The following is an 18,323-nucleotide window of genomic DNA, read 5'->3' as shown; positions in this document are numbered from 1 at the left end:
TTACACTTTCTATTGAAACCTCAATTTTCTAAATCGGTCCAGTATTTTCCGAGTTATAACGACTTTTGTGGGGATGGAAAGAATTTTTTTTAATTTTTCATACATTTACCTGTAAAAATATTAAAATTTTTCATGTTCTGAAAATATCGAACAAAATTCGTGTTAAGGGTAAAATTTTGTGCTGAATTCAAATCCGGTGTCCTTTTTTTAATTCTCCTTTAAACAACAGCAAAATTATCAGATTTTCAAAAATACTTACGTTCATATCAAGATTTCGAAGTACCAATAATTTCATTTCTTTTTTGTGCGTTATTAAATATTCTTTTGACCTTGACATGCCTCACAAAAATAGTCAACGTCTCTTAAAAAGTAGGAGTTGGCCACTCCCCCAAATCACATTAATACAAAACAATTTGTTTTCTTTTTTTGTTCATATACAAACCACAGTTCCTGCAAAGAGACTCAATTCACTTAAGCTTAGATCCGATAAAATGATGGGCAAGCAGGTTTGGCTTTTACCTACTTTATTGACTTTCTTTTATAGTTTAAAATAACTAATAAATAAAAACATTACGAATCTGGATGGAGGTTACGACTGGCGCTTGTTGTCGTACAATTTGTTTTATGGTGATTTCCTTAAAATGTTTTCTTAATGAAAAAGCACTTTTGTTTTCTGTCATGGGGGAAGTGGGTAGGTTCAGGCAACATAAGGGACTTCATTTGCAGTCAACTTCATTCTTTCAACGTACATTTTGACCAAGGCAACTAGTTAGTTTTCCAAGCGTCATGACTTTCAAATTCAGAACTTTACTTAACAAACCTCTACTTTAAGTTCATAGCACAAGAACTACCAAACACATTACTGTCTACAAAACACTCCTCAGACAAGCTAAAAGTCCATTAGGATTTGTCTTTTGTATTGTAAAGAAACATTACTTATTTCTTTTTTAAATTGACGAGGAACCCTCAACAGAAAGCATTAAATAAAGTTATGCAGAAAATAAATAAATCATAAAGTAATAAAGTTCAGCTTTCACTTGAATGAAAAAACATGTTCAAATGTCATTTTGATAGAAGTAGACTCGACTTAATAGTTAGGGAAATTTTTCTTGACTAACTTTCCAGTCGACTTTCCTTTAAATATGCCTTTATTGGAAGGTAATTTTTTGGCAGCTGGCCAATCAGATACTAGAAACTTGTCAAACTTTCAAGTCCCTTAGGTCGTCTGAACCTCCCTAGTACCTTTTGTTGGCTCCAAAGAAGATTTAACCAAAACCAACTTGGGTATTGTCTCTAATGAAAGGTCGTGCATGGAACGCTTGGCTGCTAACTGCTAAGTCAGGTAGTCGAGCTTATTTTAGATATGTTTTAGTATTTTTTGTTTAAAAAAAGTAAATTCTCTTTTCCTAAAAATCACAATTATGAAACCAAAAATAAATAATTAAATTAAATATGTAAAACTTGATCAACTTAGGAATAGGCTAAAGTTGCATATTATGGCTTTAATCAAGTAGCTATGACTAGGCTGCTTGATATAATAACGTTTCGTCTTTAAAACTTTTAATTCCAAGGTCTCTATGTCCAACTGAGAAACAGGCATAACAAACTTTGAGAAATCTACTTAACACCAAAATCTAACTATGATCACTCTAATTGCATTGTCATTTATAATCACTTCTCTATACATTATCATTTCCCCCAAATTCAAAACATTTTGCTTTTGCAAATTTTTACTCTAGGTAAGATATCGCCAAATCCTTCTCCGACCGAGTCTAAAGTAACCTCTTTTGAAGTTCTCTCCCGCCAACACAATGTATTGAGAACCAATGCAAACATTGCAAAGATGTAACAAGAGAATCCGCCTCTGCTGTGTTTCAAGCATCCACCAACAAGGAACCCCTCCTTTAATGTCGAATGTCGGGAGGCCAAATCAGCCAAACAACAGGCACCCAAAGCGTTGCTGCCTAGAAGGACGGGTGCTGTTTACGATCACTATGAGCAGAAGAGGAAAGAGGAACACCGACTTCTCAGAAGGAAAAAGAGAGACCATGAGAAGAGTGCGGTCGAATATGATGAGAGGTTCAAAAACAGGAATGAAATTCGAAAGTTTTAGAACAGAGGAAACGAAATTCGATGTTCAAATGGTAGCCATGTCCATTCAAGAGGACACAAGCGTCCACAGGTTTTTCTCAAAACCCACCCCTGTCTATCAACTCCTAATCTCACTTCCCCGCGATGAATATCGGGTGCATAGTACCTCAACTGGAGATTGGGTCCTAAACCTAATGGAAAGTTGTTGTTCTCGAGATGGAATCAACGGTGGCGTCTACAGTTCTAGCAATGTTGAACTACTTAGTGGACACCTTACAGGGCTTCTACGACATATTTGGGGTCCAGGCCGTCGTTGAGCGTATACTAAGGATATGGCCCTCCAGGTTGGGGGTTGTGAAATCGGGGTAATTTCCTGACCACGTTAGTTGCGAAGCACCAACAAGCCTCAGATACGGACGGATTAACTGTTGACAACCCAAGAAAACGAAATAAGGACAACGAATTTCGGATCTGTACGTGGAATGTTACGTCCCTTAACAGCCCACGTGCAGCCGAATAATTAGAGGAAGCCCTAAACTGCTGCACCGCCAACCAAGAAGTGCGATGGGATGGACCGGGCAGACGCAAACGGGTGATTTTTGGTCTCGTATACATGGATGTAGAATGAAGGAGAAGATATAACGGCGAACTGTACGGGCTGTACAGCGACACTGACCTAGATAACAAAATTAAAATTCAACAGCTTAAATGGCTAGGTCATGTAGAGCGGCGCAGTAGAGAAAGACCGCGACTCAGGTGGGTAAAGACTTCAGGCAACTTGGCGTGCGAAACTGGAGACAGCTAGCAAGGGACCGAGCTGGCTGGAGACGCATGTTGGTTGAGGCCCAGGTCCACCCCGGACTGTAGCGCCACCTTAAGTAAGTAAGAAATGCAATTCGCAAGCACATAAACCTCGAACCGAACGCTGCAAGACGAAAGTGGAAATATCATAGTGGAACCGAAGTCAACGCTGAGGATATACAACGGCGACTAGTAACCGTATTGCGCTGTAAGGCAGGATGACCCATTTACCATAGATAACGGAAGCCAACAATCCCGTCTTCCCGACTTAGACCAAGTAAAGATTGCCACAACTAAGTTGAAGTCTAACAAGCAGATGGCTTGAATGCCGAGCTCTTCAAAGCAACTGGAGATAATTCGGTTAAGAGCATTCACAAATTATATGTAAGATATGGTCGGAAGAAAGCTTGCCCGATATTTGGAACCTCAGTATTGCTTGCCCGATTCTGAAAAAAGGAGACCATCTAAACTGCATCAACTATAGATGAATCAGTCTACTTAACATCGCTAACAAAAAACTTCTCTGCCGTAATATGTGAACGTTTAAAGCCCATCGTCAACAAACTCCCAATTCTTTATCATTGTGGTTTTAGCCCAGGAAAGTCCACAGTCAATCAAATATTCACATTAAGGCAGATCCCGGAAAAAACCCAAGAACATTAAATCGACACCCATCTTGTTATCGACTTCAAGCCCGCATTTGACAGCATCTGCAGAACGAGCTATATAGAGCATCCCTGCTAAACTCGTCCATTTGTGCAGGATGACCATGGAGAATCCGCGCTGCTCCATAAAGTTTGCATTCAACTAAACAGAACCTTTGTCAAAAAAGGTTTTAGACAAGGTGATGCGCTGTCATGCGATTTTTTTAACATCGTACTTGAAAGAATAGAGCAGAGCTCACACGTCAACACTAGAGGCACTATCTTTCAAAAGTCTGTCCAATTACTAGCATATGCTGATGACATTGACATAATCGGAAGAACACAGCGTGATGTCAATGGGGCTTTTGTGAGTTTTGAGACAGAGGCGGCAAATATGGGTTTAACGGTTAATAAGGGCAAAACAAAGTACATGCTGTCACCAAGAAAGGACCTACAACACGTCTCGGTCAAAACGTCATCATTGCAGACGTAACTTTGAGGTAGTCAAGGACTTCGTTTACCTAAACTTCCCTACGAACACAAAAAACAACACCAGCTCTGAAGTCAAACGAAAAACAACTCTTGCTAACCGCTGTTTCCTTGGGCGAAGAAAGCAATTGAGTGTCGCTATATAATACCCTCGTCATCCCCGTCCTGCTATACATGGACTATGACAAAAGCGGATGAAAGCACTTTGGGTCGTTTCGAGAGAAAAGTTCTTCGTGTGATCTACGGTCCCGTATGCATCGAAGCTGAGTCGGGGAGAGGATGGAACGACGAGCCAGTAGGGTAAAAGTTCAACGACTGAGATAGCTGGGTCAAGTGGAGCTCATGGAAACCATTGCTCCAGCCCGGGAAGGCTTTGAATCCACACCCACCGGACAGCGCAGTAGAGGAAGACTGTGGATCATGTGGCTCGCACAAGTGGAAAGTGACTTAACCCAACTTTAAGTGCGAAATTGAAGACATCTAGCTACGGACCGAGCTGGTTGGAGAAGTTTGTTAGGTAAGGCCCTAGTTCACACAGGACTGTTGCGCCAACTTAAGGTAGCAAGTAAAGTTGAGATCATACTTGGAGAATAGAATTTAGAGTTCTTTTTCGTAACTCCCTTGCAAAACTTGTCATATGGTGTACCTCAAGAAAGTTATTTCGGAGATCTTATCTTCGCCCTTACAGTTTGTGATGTCAGTCTTAGTACTAGAAGACTCTTCTCTTTCTATATTTGCGTTTCTATCTTGGCGTTATTAAACTTGGTTCTAAGAAATTTTATAATCTCTATGTAACTAAATATCTTTATATCACTTTCGAAAGGCCTACTCTTGAATTTGACTCAAACAAAAATTGACTTAAGCTACCCCGTAAGTTCTAGTTTAAGTTAGAGCTTGTATTAGCTCTTAAGTTCTAGGTTAAGTTAAAGTTTGTACTTAACTAATAATCAAATAAATATATTTAAACAAATAAACACATGAACTCATTTGTTGATTTCTCTCTCATTAAACCCAAGGAAAAGTATGAATTAAAACAAAAATTTATTATCTTACTTAAATTTAGTCAAATTGTGTATAAAATTTATAACTTTATTATTTGTGGACGGAATTATTGTTAACTATTTAAAAGGCTTAATGTAATTTGTATATTTGTGTAGAAAAATAATTACCAGTATTATGGCATAAGAAGTTCAATATTAGGATTTTGATACTTCAAAAATATTTGATACTGAGAAAAGACACACAACCAACAGTATCCCTGAAATAAAAAGATGATGATTTTTAACACAACTCTCAATAAATCAGCTTCATCAAGAATTCTTTTGTAACTTTTGTTCTTTCGATTTGGTGATAGCTTTTTTAATTCTATGAGTACTTACGTTGTAGAACATCCAAACAAAGTTCAGTAAGGCAGAAAGCGTTTGCTCCAGCTGTAAAGGAATATTTTAAAAATCATTACTAACCAGTTTCTTCCTTCAAAAACAAGAATTCAAGTTACATAAATATAATATCCTGCAATGAGCCAAATTCCAAACAGTAGCTGATAAACAATGCCAAGTCCAGCAAGGATAAGCCAAGGTAAGAGCCACCCGCGAGTACTAGAACATAAAAAGGCAACTGCTTTATCAAATTCTGATTATGATTGAGGGTTACCGGACCCTTAAAACACACGTTTGTAGGAACTTACTTGATTCTAATTGCAACATAAATTAAATACGATGAGACGGTGAGGAGTAAAAAGTAAAAGATATACAATCCTCCGTAAACCAACATCGAGTGTCGTACATCTGTCTCGAAGAGAGGGGAATATAATTGCGAAGATTCACCTCCTAGTAACATGTAGACAATCTGCAATATAAATTCAGCAAGCAATTACTTAAAGCTTTCTGGTTCCTTTAATGAAATTCAAGTCTCACCATCGTTATGCTGCAGATAGATAATGCAGCAGTATAAACTGCAACTGCTAAGCTTCCAGATTTAACATTATTTGACCAAATGAATGGTGACCAACATGAACTTAACACTGCCATCACTAGAATAATTTATGTTAATTGGATGAAATGAGTCTTCGTCGTTTGTTTATTCGAGGTGGTTGACGCCCAATTATGTAGTCGGTCAAAATAAACGTGATTAATGAATGAAATGTGGAAGAATTTGTTTGTATTTCATTTATTTTAGATAAAATACAAAACAAATAAGATAACTTGAAATCCAAATAAATTAAATAGAAGAATTTGTAAACAAAAAAGGGCTTGGTCTTTAGTACTTTCGGCAGCGTCCTTATTCGAGAAATTACAATTTCACTTAACTTCACAATTGACAGGCAATTAAAAAGAGATAAATGACAACCAAAGCTGTCAACATTTGTTGAGAGCGCGTTCTTTTTATCTTGTAGTAGTTAGGGTTGAACCACAATAGGCACTATGCATTAGTGTTTATTTTGTGAACGTACCCTTTAACTCAGTTTATTCAGAATATTCAATATTTTCATCATGAGAGAGAACACATGAACATTGAACAATCATGGTCTGATGAAAAGTATAAATATTTCCTTTCTTTCTTTCCCAGCTTTGAGAGCGTTAACTCTTATGAAAGCGCTCGGTTATGCTCAACCTAGCAGACACTTAGATAGGCAATCATTTTTGAGCCCAACAATTTGAGTTTACATATTCGTTGTTTGATTTTGTTGTGTCATTCAGACAACAGGCGTCCGTAGTAAACGATCCAAATCTGTGAATTCCAAAGCGTTCCAAAGAATTGGGAATATCTAAGAAATCATTATGGCGTATGGATCTTGGCTTACACCTATACACGATCAAGCTGACTTAAGAATTTAAGTCGATTGACCATTTGAAGCAATAGCGCGTGTTCTCCAAGTGAAGTCATCATCTTTACTGACGAAACTAATTTTTGGCTACATGGGCTCGTCCACAAGAAGACGGTATCTCAAGCCACACAATACACGTTAAAATAAATTTAGCGTGTTATCAATTCAAGAAATAAGCCAGCCGTTCATTCGATTTAACACCTCTAGTTTATTTTCTTTGGGACTACGTTAAGTTAGTCATTGTCAGAGCAATGTGAGAAGACAAGCATGGAACGCAAAATGTGGCCCAGTCATCGACCGCAACAAACGTGCTTGTGGTGGCCATATGAACGAAGTCGAGTTCCATTGATAAATGTTTTTAAGCCGATAGTAAATAAAATAGATATCGTAAACTGCCAACATTCAATTGATGTTATAGCACTTTCCAATGACATCTGAGTTTGACAGATGTCAAATGTCAGCGATATCAACTCGAAAGCATGAATTTAATGCTGGTTGAAACTTAGTCTTTCATTTCTTTGAAAAGAAATAAGTTAAAAATAGTAAAAAATACCTTCTGAATCCTAGTCGAGACTTATTTAATGCGCTATAATTGGAGACAAACAAGTTTTGACCAGAGATAAATTAAAACACAATTTTATGTTCAGCTGAACTTTTATGTTAACCATGGAAAACTCTATTAGTATTCTTATTCAAAATAAAAAAGTCCTAACGGATTGTTTGTTTTGTTTAACTGAGTACTCTGTCATGTTGATTTTAGGCTGTCTTGACGTTTGTTCTTCATTGTACTATTGTTCAAATAAGATTGGGCACATTCGAACAACATAAATATTACTTATTCTTTTTGACAAGAAACCTTTTTACACAAAATATTAAATAAAATTGTACAGAAAATAAATAACTTACAGAGTAATACAGTTCAGTTTTCATTTGACAAAAAAAAACGGGATCAGCTGTGATTTTGGCATAACTGGACTTGATTTGATACTTTTCTTCACTAACTTTCCAGTCAACTATTCAATAAAGTTGCTCCAATTGTAAGCCAATATTTTGGCAGTTGGCAGATAATAGAAACTTGCCGTATTTCCAAATCCTTTATGCGCCTGAACCTGAACATTGTTCATATGTCAAAATTCCATTCTCAAATCTTTAAAAAATTGATGTTGTAATTATGTAATTGCAAAATAAGAAATTTGAGAAACGTCAACAAAAGAATAAAAATCAAAGAGAGGAATTAACAAAAACCATTAGTTTACTATTTAGTGAAATGAACAGTTGAAATTATATTTAGATAACGAATTAGTTTTAAATTATTGCTTCCTATCAAGACAAAAAATCATCATTCACTTTTGACAGTTCAACACATCACGTCAAAAACAGCTCACTAACTGCGTTGTGAATTGTCACAAATTGCAACAATTTGACAATTTAACTAAGAGGTTTTCAACTATTTATCCGTAAGACAGGTCGAAGATTCCGCTGAAGATCAAACTTTTGTAAACGTTCAAATTCAAACACACTTTTTTTTATTTAGAATGGAATAAATTATATATATTTTAATCTTCGTTTTGGGTTCCCTTTTTTTCTGAATTTTATTTGTTTATATCATCATTTTATTATATAATTCCTTTTTATAAATTTTTACATAATTCATTTTTATTGAAAATTTTTCTATTTTTTTGTCATTCTTTTAGGTTTTTATTCATTGAAGTCAACAAAACAACACACAGTCTAAGTTTTTTGTTTTTCTTTTTTTAAGTTGATCTTTATTTATATATATTTTATCATTCTTCTTCAATTTATAGTGATAACTTTATATATTTTTATTAATTTCAATTATTACCAAACAAATCGAATTTTCTTTTTGAATGTTTGCTATAATATTATTTATAAATAAAATAATCATACTTAATCGGTTGTTGTTGTTTTTCTTTTTTTTTATTATTTATTGTTTATTAATTTGTTGTTCAAAAACAATCTTTCATTTCAATCAAGCTTTTTATTGATTAATTTATTTATTTTTGGATTTTTAACTTTCTTTTGTTATGTTTAAGCTATGTTTTGCTTTTTCAATAGCTACTAAAATTTAGTTTTGTTCTCAGTTAGTTTTGTTTGTTTTTATTCGTTATATAATAATCGTAATAATTATAATAATTTAATAATTAATAATAATAATAATAATAAATATTATTTAACTGACCTACATAACTAGTTAACATTATAATATAATTCTTCATCATTTTTTGTTTCGTTTTCTTTTTGTTTTTCATTTTTAATCTTCATTTTCTCTATATATTTTTAGTTTTTAGTTTTATAATATTATATTGTTGTTGTTTTTGTTTTATAATGTATAATACGATTTGTTTTTGTTGTGGGATTATAATTCAGCTTTTATATATATGTATAATTTTGTTTCATTCTTAAAAAACCATGATTTCGATTTTTACATGTTTGCTTTTTAGATAATTTTTTGTATAAACAAAACGATAATAAAAACATTCGAAATTATATATTTAGTAACTCCTTTTTTATTTTTTATGTTATTGAATCGTTGTTTTGCTTTTTTAAAAATGTTTCTGAGTGTTGAAAACGGTTGTGTTTGAAAAACAAAAAAAGTAAAAGGCTGAATCAAAGATTATGTATGAACGAAACTTTCTATCAATGTATATATATAACCGAGTTAAATTATTATAAACTAAATAACAAACAATTTCATTAATTTTTAATATATACGAACATGAAAACGATTTCTACATCAAAACTTCTATAAAACTATAGTTTAACATTTTTTGTTTTATTATTTTTTGTTTGCGAATGAATAAATGCAATAAAGTTTTCCTTTTTTTGTTTTTGTTTTTTTTTTTTAATTAGTTATATTTAATTTTTATTTGATTTAATTTAATTCTTTTTGTTGTTTTTGTTTATAACATTCCTCCTATAAATACTTTTTATTTAAGTTTTTGTTTTTTATTTAATTCTTTATAAATTTTAATAGAAGCGTGAACTTTTGTTTTTTAATGTATATATAATATATGAAGTAATTGTTTTTTTGTTTTTCTCATTTTTCATTCTATAAACTTAACTCTTAAGTGTTGTATGTTTCTTTCTTTTTTTGTTTTTGTTTGTATTTAAATTTATTTATATTATTATTTAATTAACTAATAACTCCTAATTGTGTGTTTCATTTTTGTTTTTCTTTGTTTTAATTTTTATACAGTCCTTATGAAGTAAAAGCGTATTTTATTACTTATACACAATTGTATAATAATATAACTATATGTATGTCTTCATTTTTGTTTTTCTTTAATTTTAAATTTATTCTCTTCGTATGAACTATTATTTGCTAAGGTTTCAAACAGAGGTATCGATTTATTTTTGTAAAGAATACTTATTGAAAAAAGAATTAATAAGGATCCCATACAATAAAACTTATTGAAACTTACAAATTTTGTGGTAAAAATTGAGAAAAATTAGATTAACAGGTTCAAATTTAAGATATATTAAAAAAAATATATTATTTATAGTAAAAATATGCAAGTTATTTAAAGGATAATAATTAAAAAGCTCAGTTTTGATAGTTAGAAAACACAAAAATATCATATCGATACTAACACAAACATTTTAACTATTATTAAAACTTTACAAACTACTGATCATTTAAAACAGATGTTAAGGGACCAATTTTAGCTCCCATTCGTTTTCATCATTGAAACTAATCAATATTTTGACAGTTTGTTTATAGCTATCATTGAACATTTCTGTCATTAAAAACAAATTCCTGATTGAAATCCACCGAATAAATTTTTCTGACAGAAACCTGTCGTTGGAATTGTTTGAAATTGAAACAAAAACCTGTGGAACGGTTCGTTTTACTTTTGAGAAAGCGTTTTTACCCGTAAAAAAAAAAACTTTAAATGGAACAGGCAGAAATTGAACCCAAGAACTCAGTCCAACACGGGTACTTAACACAGTCAAATATCCATTCAAAAAAATGTCCAGATTGATTTCAATGATAGTTATAACTGCTCCCTTAATTGGCAAACGAAATATAGTATATACTTTTGCACTGGGAAGGATTTTCAACTGAATTCTTTAACGTTTTTCTTGCATTATTTTGTCACTTTTACAAGAGAAAATTAATTTCTGGATATGCTTTTTATAGTCTATACAATTCTTGAAAATCTACGACTGTGGTAACAAAGAAAGCAATTCAATTCTAAATAACGTTTAGCAATTTGAAATGTCTAAGTCATCCATTAAAATAAACATGTATTTAGGTTTTTGACACTTTAATACAGTTGAACAATTTGACCATTTCTCATTTCACCTCACGGTTCATCTTAATTTTGTTGGTTGTTATTGGGTGTCATCTTTATTTTATGGCATGCTATCAAACTTGTAAGTTATTCAAAATAACTGTATAATTGTTATTTTGTAACCACAACACAATCTATCAAGTAAAACCACCATGTGATGGGGCCTTTAAGATAATACCTTCTACCTGCTTACTAACAATCGTCAAAATTTTCAAATTGATAAAATTTAAATAATTTAGTTTTTATTAAATACAAACTGACATTTTGAAAGAACATAATGTAAATAAAATGTAAATAAATCAATATTTTATATATTTAAGAAATTAAAAAATTACTTCAATCGAATCGAACCGTTCTTTTATGTGTGTAGATACTTTTTGCATATTTAATAATACAATTATATCTATGTTCTAGATCTTGTTTATTTATTTGTAATATTTATTATAATGCTAAAAATGTATTTATGCATATTATGTAATTTAATAATAGTAAATTCATAAAATGATATACCAGCAAAAATTTAGTTTTAAAAGGAAGATCACAATGAGTACACATAGAAAAATTAAATATTCCAATGCAATTTTTGATATGTTGAAGATATGTTATAAGAAAATTCTTTTATTTTTGTTGTTGTTGTTTTTTAAATAATTTAATTTGTATTCTTCAAAATTTACCACAAACATTAGAAAGTTTCCATTTTGTATAGTTTTGGATCGATATAATAAAATTAAAAACAAAATTAAACTGAACAAATTTATTAAATACGAATCGGAGGAAAATATGATGATTTAATTTTGTTTTTATTTAAATATGTTATATTTTGTTTTTAAGCTACAATGTTAACTATTTTTTCTCTTCCTCCGCTGTATTTGTATTTAGTTTAATTTAATTTCAAATATAAAAGTCCATTTTTTTGTTTAATATTTTCATTCTTTAAACGAAGTTTAAATAAGCAAAATTAATTATTGTTAATTGAAAAGAATTTATATATTTTTATATTATGCCTTTTTGGTATATTGAATTATTTTTTAATTTTTTGTTAAATATAAATATATATATATATATATATATGTTTGTTTCTTATAACAACATTTAAATATATTGTTTTTTGTTTTTAATTTTATATTAAAGGCTTTCATTGTTGATTTGAATTTTAATTTTAAAACTCATGTGTAGGTATAGCAAAATTAAAGAACAAAAATAATATTTAACAGGTTAAATCTTTATTTACTCCTTTTTCTAATATAATTTAATATTGAACCATATTTTTCGCGGTCTTGGCTAATGAAACACTTTTTTTAAATCGTATTTTCGTTTAAAAAGTTATCAACAAATAAAAGTATAAGCACCTTTTTAATATTAAGGACGCAATTTATAGAATTTTTTTTTAATTATTTTTGTGTTACCGCTTGATATTTTGAAAATTAGTTTGAAATTTTGTTTATAAATATTTATTTTTTGTTTTTCAAAGAGATTCATTTAAGTGAGAGAAATTTTGTTTGGTTAAGCAAAAAAGTTACATGGAGTTTTTTAAGGGAAAAAATGTAATTAATTTTTTAAAATTTTGTTAAGAGTGTATATTTTTGAGTTATTTAATTAAATAACTTTTTTTTATTTTGTTTTACTATTAAAGCTGAAGAGTTTTACTTATTTTTGTGTGTAAGTATGTATATGTAATGAAATTTTTGGTACCTACATAGTCAGAGTTAAGTTTGATTATAATTATATTTTCAAGCAAACCTTTTAATTTTTTTTAAATTTTATGTGGAGGAAATTTATATTATTTGTTTTTTGATTTTTAATTAATCAAAGTTATTTAAATTTAAAATATATGTGTTAAACAAAATTAAATAAAACCAAATTTAAGAAGAAGGTGACATTTTTTGTTAAAGTAGTTTAATTTTTTTAAAACAAAAACAAATTATGAACAGAATATAAGTTTGCGTCCTAGGATCCTTTTAATCGTTTTAATGGTAGAAAACTAAACGCTGGCTGCGAACAATGTAAGATGTTTAAAGCAAAAGAATTAGTAGTTCTTAAATATTTGATATTTGATGTTTCTTAATAGAAAATGTGATGAGATGTAGCATTGATCCGTTCTTAATCAATTTGTCTGCTCTTTCTGCGATCCAACAAGGGGTTAAATGTATTGACTTCGCTAAGTGGGCTCCTTTGTTTTACCAGTTTTGACTTTGTGGGAATGGCGAACCCTACCATCTTTGCATCGATTTTAAGGGGGAAAGTCCTCATGGCACTAGAAGTACCTTCACAAAGTAAAGTATAAGCAGAGTGTAAGAATTTTTGACAGAACAAAAAAATGACATGAAAATAAACGAACGGGAGCCATATTGATGGTGAATTCTCAATTAGTCGTCCAGACACCTTTAAATCCACAATGAAAACATGTATTTTTGTCTTGAATCAATTTCAAATTAAGAATCAAAATTAAGAGATGTGTTAACATCTTGTTATATCTTGTAGGCAAACCAAGGTTGCAACTACTGAGGATTTATGTTTTCATGTATGGCGTTTTTCTTTTTAAGCTCCGAGCAGAGACAGATTCCTTAACTATTGACAGGTCAGTTGTCCAGACTAAACTCTGCTCAGACTGAACTCAACGTGCTCAGACTTTGCTCAGGTCTCTGCTCTAAACTTGAAAAAAAAAAACACCTATAGAGTATTGTTCAAATACACAAAATCACAGAATTCAAATGTCAAATATGTATTGGATGTGTTTAAAGCGCTTCCTTGGTATTTCGATTTTTGCTATCAAAATGTCAGCTTGACGTAAATGAGGTACGTTTGACAAGTTCTCGTTACCTCTAAAGCAAAAGTGAAACTAAATCGAAATTTCATTTGTCAGTTTTGATGACATTTCTACGTTAATAAGATTTTAATTTGTTTTAAGGACTAAAAAGATTTTTCGCAATTTAACTTAACTATTTTACGACTTTAGCGCCTTTAAGTTCTTCATCTATAAAATATAACGTTTTGAAATGATTTTCTCGAGAAGATTGTTTACACAAATGTAAAGATTGAATATATATGTATGTTTATAAATAAATAATGTTTAAAATAATAAAAAATAATGTTTACATTCTTTTTTAAGGCAAATTCATAAGAAAATTTGTGTTGTTATTTATGTTTTAATGTTTAACAAACAATAGAACTTAAAACAGAAGAAAAGTTATTTTCCTTTTTTTCTAAAGATACATTTTAAAGTTTAAAATTTTAAGTTTAATAATAATTTTAAGTTTAAGTTTAATTTCAATTTTAATTTTATTTTCTTTAGTTTGTTTATTTATTTGTTGGTGCATAAACTTTGTATTCGAATTATATTTTTTTGTATATAAGTAATTGTATACACCTTTTTAAAAATTTTATATTTTTATAATTGAAATAAACATACTTTTTTTAAAAATGTAGTTTGAAGCAATGTGTGTTTTTTTTTAAAGATATGTTTTAGCTTTAAAAAACATAACAAAAGATCTATGGTAAATTAAAAACCCAAATTAAAATAGAAAAACAATCATATAGGAAAAAGAGTGTCACATTTTCATTAATTTATACCTACAATTTAGTACATTCTATATATATGTATGTATATATAATTTTTTTTTGTATTTTATCGTCGTTTATTTTGTTCTTAAAAAAATTCCAAGTAACTTGTTTCTTTCATGTTTTGTTTTTCTTTAAATGTATATAATTTATATAAACACTTTATAATTAATTATTGCTTTCATATTATAAAATATGTATTTTTCTTTGTATTTCCGTATTTTTCTTTTAACATATATGTATATATATACATACATATGCTTTTGTTTTAAACTTGTTATATTTGTAATTTGCTAGAATTTTGGTTTGGATTTTAATTTTTTTTTATTATGTTTGATTTATATTTTATTTTGCGAAAGTACTATGTTTCTTTATAGAAAAATTGGCAGAGAAGTTTATTTTTATGTTTCGTATTTTTATATTTAATATTATTTATTCGCAAGAAAAACTGCAGGGTTTAACTGTTTATCTGTTTTTTTTTTTTAAGTTTATAATATTGCAAAGTTTTTTAAAATTTATTTTTAAGAGAGAATATTAAAAATAAAACACTCATAAAAACAAAAATGAAATTGAAAAATTAGTGCTCGAATTCATAGTGTTAATGCTTTTTTAATATATGAACAAGGGAACTTTACCACAAACGGTACAATGATTTATCACAATTTATATTTCAAATAAACAATTTTAAAAGCAACAAGATATTTTAGATATTAAGTTCAAGGATTTATAATTTTCTTAACTTTCAAATTTCGAAGAGGAGAAATTTAAGGAAAACAATCGCAAACAAAACAAAATAAATTCATAAATGTATTTTTAAGAATAATTTTACTAATAATACGTATTTTACTTATTTATTAATTTAGCAAATAAAATTAAGTCAAGCGCTTTTAAAATTAGGCTTTTAATTAAGAAATTGATTTAAGTTCAAATCTTATTAAAGTTTTAAATTTTTTTTATCTAAGACCTTTATAGTTAAGTGTGAAGTAGAGTATATTTAATGATTTTTTGTTTTGTTTTTAAATAAATTTTATCTATACATAGTTGAGGCATTTTTTAAAGTTTATGATAAATTTGACTATATAGATTTTTTTTTTATTTTAAAAATAATTCAATCAATCAATAAATTGTTATTAAAAATAAAGAAAAATCAATAACTAATGACAGAAAAAATAATTTGTTTTATTTTATTTAAAGAAAATTGATTAAAATCATATTTCAATTGAATATAAATCAAAGCAAACGAACAGAGGGAACAAACATTAATAATTAAATCGTATCTTGTGCTGGTATTTAATATTGATTTTAAAACTGCAATAATTTTACTTTCATTTACGAGAGAGAATTTCATAATTTTCTTTTTCTCTTTGTTTTTATTTTTGCTATTTTATTGTTTTCGTTTCACTGAAAAATTGTGCTTTTCGTATTTATTTTTTTCTTTAAATTTATATTTGTTTATATATTGACAAAAGAAAAACTAAAGTATGAATCGATTTGAAATGTTTGTTCTAGTATATAATAGTAATAATTTTATATATTATATGTATATATAATACTTTAATCGCTTATCTATATATATATATATAAATTACTTAAAATAAAATTTTGTTTAAAGTCAATCAATAAAACGATGGTATTGTTCATTTATTTTGTTTACAAGATATTTTTGTTTTTTTTTTTTTAATTTTTCATTTGTTGATAAGGTTGTTTCATATACCTACATATACTATATATGTAAATATACTTATATGTATATAAATAAAATTATATATAAATATAATCTATAACATTAAAGTTATAATTAATCAATTGATAATGAGTGAAATTATTTAACATAAAAGAACTCACCTAACATGAGAAATATATATTTTTATATATAAGTATATATATTTTAATGTAAGAGGGAAGTTAGTGGTTTTGTTTTTTTGTTTTTTTTTTATAAATTTTTTAAAATTTTGTTAATCTAAAATTTTTAATTTTTAGTTGTGTTTTTATTCATATTTTTTTTGTTGTTTATATATAATAATGTTTTTGAAAGAGTTCTGTGTGTGTGTTTATATATAGTTTTTTTTGTTTTACATATAAAGGTTTTTATTTTGTTATATAAGTATAAGTTAGAGTAATAATGCCTTTTACACTGGACATACTATAATATTGTATTCGAACATGAGCGAAACAGCTACGAATACGAAATATAACAAAAACATTGTAAAGCCAAGACCTTTATTCATTTTCCAGCGGAAACACGCAATTGACATTACTACAAATAGTAACATCATGAAGAGTATTGTTATAGAACAGACCATTCCAACTGAATTTACTTCGACGGGTGCATCGTAAATGATGCCATAGAGAAGCCATGGTATTGGTAATCTAGAAATAAATAAATTTAAACAAAATGTTGTTAACTCAATTTGTTTTCTGTATGTTAATTAAAATGTTAAAATAGTCAAGATAATAAAATGGTTTGTCTGGATGGTACGCCACAATACAATTCTTTTTCAAAATAACATTTAAAAATGTTGGGATAACTTCCCATTCGTGCCCGTGCGTCAATATTTCTAAACGTTTTACAAAATATTTATAACAAAATGTTCTTTAAATTAAAAAATGTTTCTTAGCTCTGACCCTGAATAGCTTTTATAGGAATATATGACCATAATTATATATGTTAATTTCTGGATACAAAACTGTAAAGTTGAAGAAAAGTCTCCTTAGAGAATCGATTGGCAATACCAGAAAGCCAACAAGGAAGGTGTCAATAATTATTTCAGGACCTTTAGCTCATCCATATGTTTCCTCGATAGTGCTCCTGAAGCTAATGAGAATGAGCAATTTTAGATCTAAGAAAAAAGTTTGGTTTGATTCGATCTTCAATTGCTATAAACCCAACTCTATTGAGGAAACCCGGAAAAAGTTTAAGCGAGCCGGGAAGGCTTCCAACACACATATTCGACGGAACAAATTTAAACATGACCCACATTTGCTCCAGATAATGCTGTTAGGCATTAAGAGAAAGCTAATCTATTTGCTAGGCTGATCGTTAACAATTAAACGCTAACTGTGAGTGTTATAAATTCGCTTGTACTTGAGAGTTGTTCTTCAAAGTTTGCAAAACCACTGTGTAAGCCTTTTCATCTGCCTTACTCTTCAGCTATAGTGCGGAGTTTCCAGTTTATGGAAACGCTGATTAATTATCAGCTCAAGAAATATCTCGAAAACAGAAGATTATTGCCGTTAATATTTCATAAGCTTTGGATACGGTTTGTCATCTCTATTATCGAAAATATGTACGTGCCTCTGGTTTAGATGAATCCCTCCTTCGTTAGATTAGTAATTAACTTTTGGACCGTTCAATACAAGTAATATTGCATGGGTTCAAGTCTGGAAACCGCAATCACAGGACTGTATTTTGTAGCGGAAACCAACCAGCTCTTGTGGAACAATCACATATGATGTCACTGAAAATGCAGCATGATGTTTGGGTTTCCTAATGCGATGTAAGAAGTCCTTATACCCCTCTCCCATCTCTGGGCTGGTTCTCCTGAAACTTATTTAAGCCTCTTGAACATCATTGGTTAATTCACGTCGCTTGAATAA

At 29.5% G+C, this 18,323-nt stretch overlaps 2 protein-coding genes across 11 annotated transcripts in view; both read right to left on the bottom strand.

The window, feature by feature from the left end:
- Positions 1–5,047: 5,047 nt before the first annotated feature.
- Positions 5,048–6,358, bottom strand: LOC129943435 (uncharacterized). The gene is made up of 5 exons (XM_056052881.1): positions 5,942–6,358; positions 5,713–5,873; positions 5,524–5,623; positions 5,405–5,455; positions 5,048–5,283 (listed from the first exon to the last, which is right to left on the bottom strand). The coding sequence occupies exons 1-5, from the start codon at positions 6,053–6,055 to the stop codon at positions 5,200–5,202; spliced, it is 510 nt and encodes a 169-aa protein (XP_055908856.1). The 5' UTR covers positions 6,056–6,358; the 3' UTR covers positions 5,048–5,199.
- Positions 6,359–8,866: 2,508 nt separating this feature from the next.
- Positions 8,867–18,323, bottom strand: part of LOC129943429 (sodium/potassium/calcium exchanger Nckx30C) — a 213,152-nt gene continuing 203,695 nt past the window's right edge. For all 10 annotated transcript variants that reach the window (XM_056052868.1, XM_056052867.1, XM_056052869.1 and 7 more), the window contains one exon: positions 8,867–17,096. In XM_056052868.1, the coding sequence (XP_055908843.1) occupies positions 16,856–17,096 (241 nt within the window). In that variant the 3' untranslated portion in view covers positions 8,867–16,855. The remainder of the gene's footprint in view (positions 17,097–18,323) is intronic.

The sequence above is a fragment of the Eupeodes corollae genome, chromosome 1 (genome assembly GCF_945859685.1).
Source record: "Eupeodes corollae chromosome 1, idEupCoro1.1, whole genome shotgun sequence".
Lineage (NCBI taxonomy): Eukaryota > Metazoa > Arthropoda > Insecta > Diptera > Syrphidae > Eupeodes > Eupeodes corollae.
Note: the sequence above shows the minus strand (reverse complement) of the source record. Positions and strands in the feature narration are given on the sequence as shown.

Coding starts and splice junctions, on each gene's coding strand:
- LOC129943435 (XM_056052881.1), bottom strand. CDS start 6,055: ATGGCAGTGTTAAGTTCATGTTGGTCACCATTCATTTGGTCAAATAAT. Junction 5,624..5,712: donor TATGTTGCAATTAGAATCAA/GTAAGTTCCTAC, acceptor TTTATGTTCTAG/TACTCGCGGGTGGCTCTTAC. Junction 5,456..5,523: donor TTGCAGGATATTATATTTAT/GTAACTTGAATT, acceptor ATTCCTTTACAG/CTGGAGCAAACGCTTTCTGC.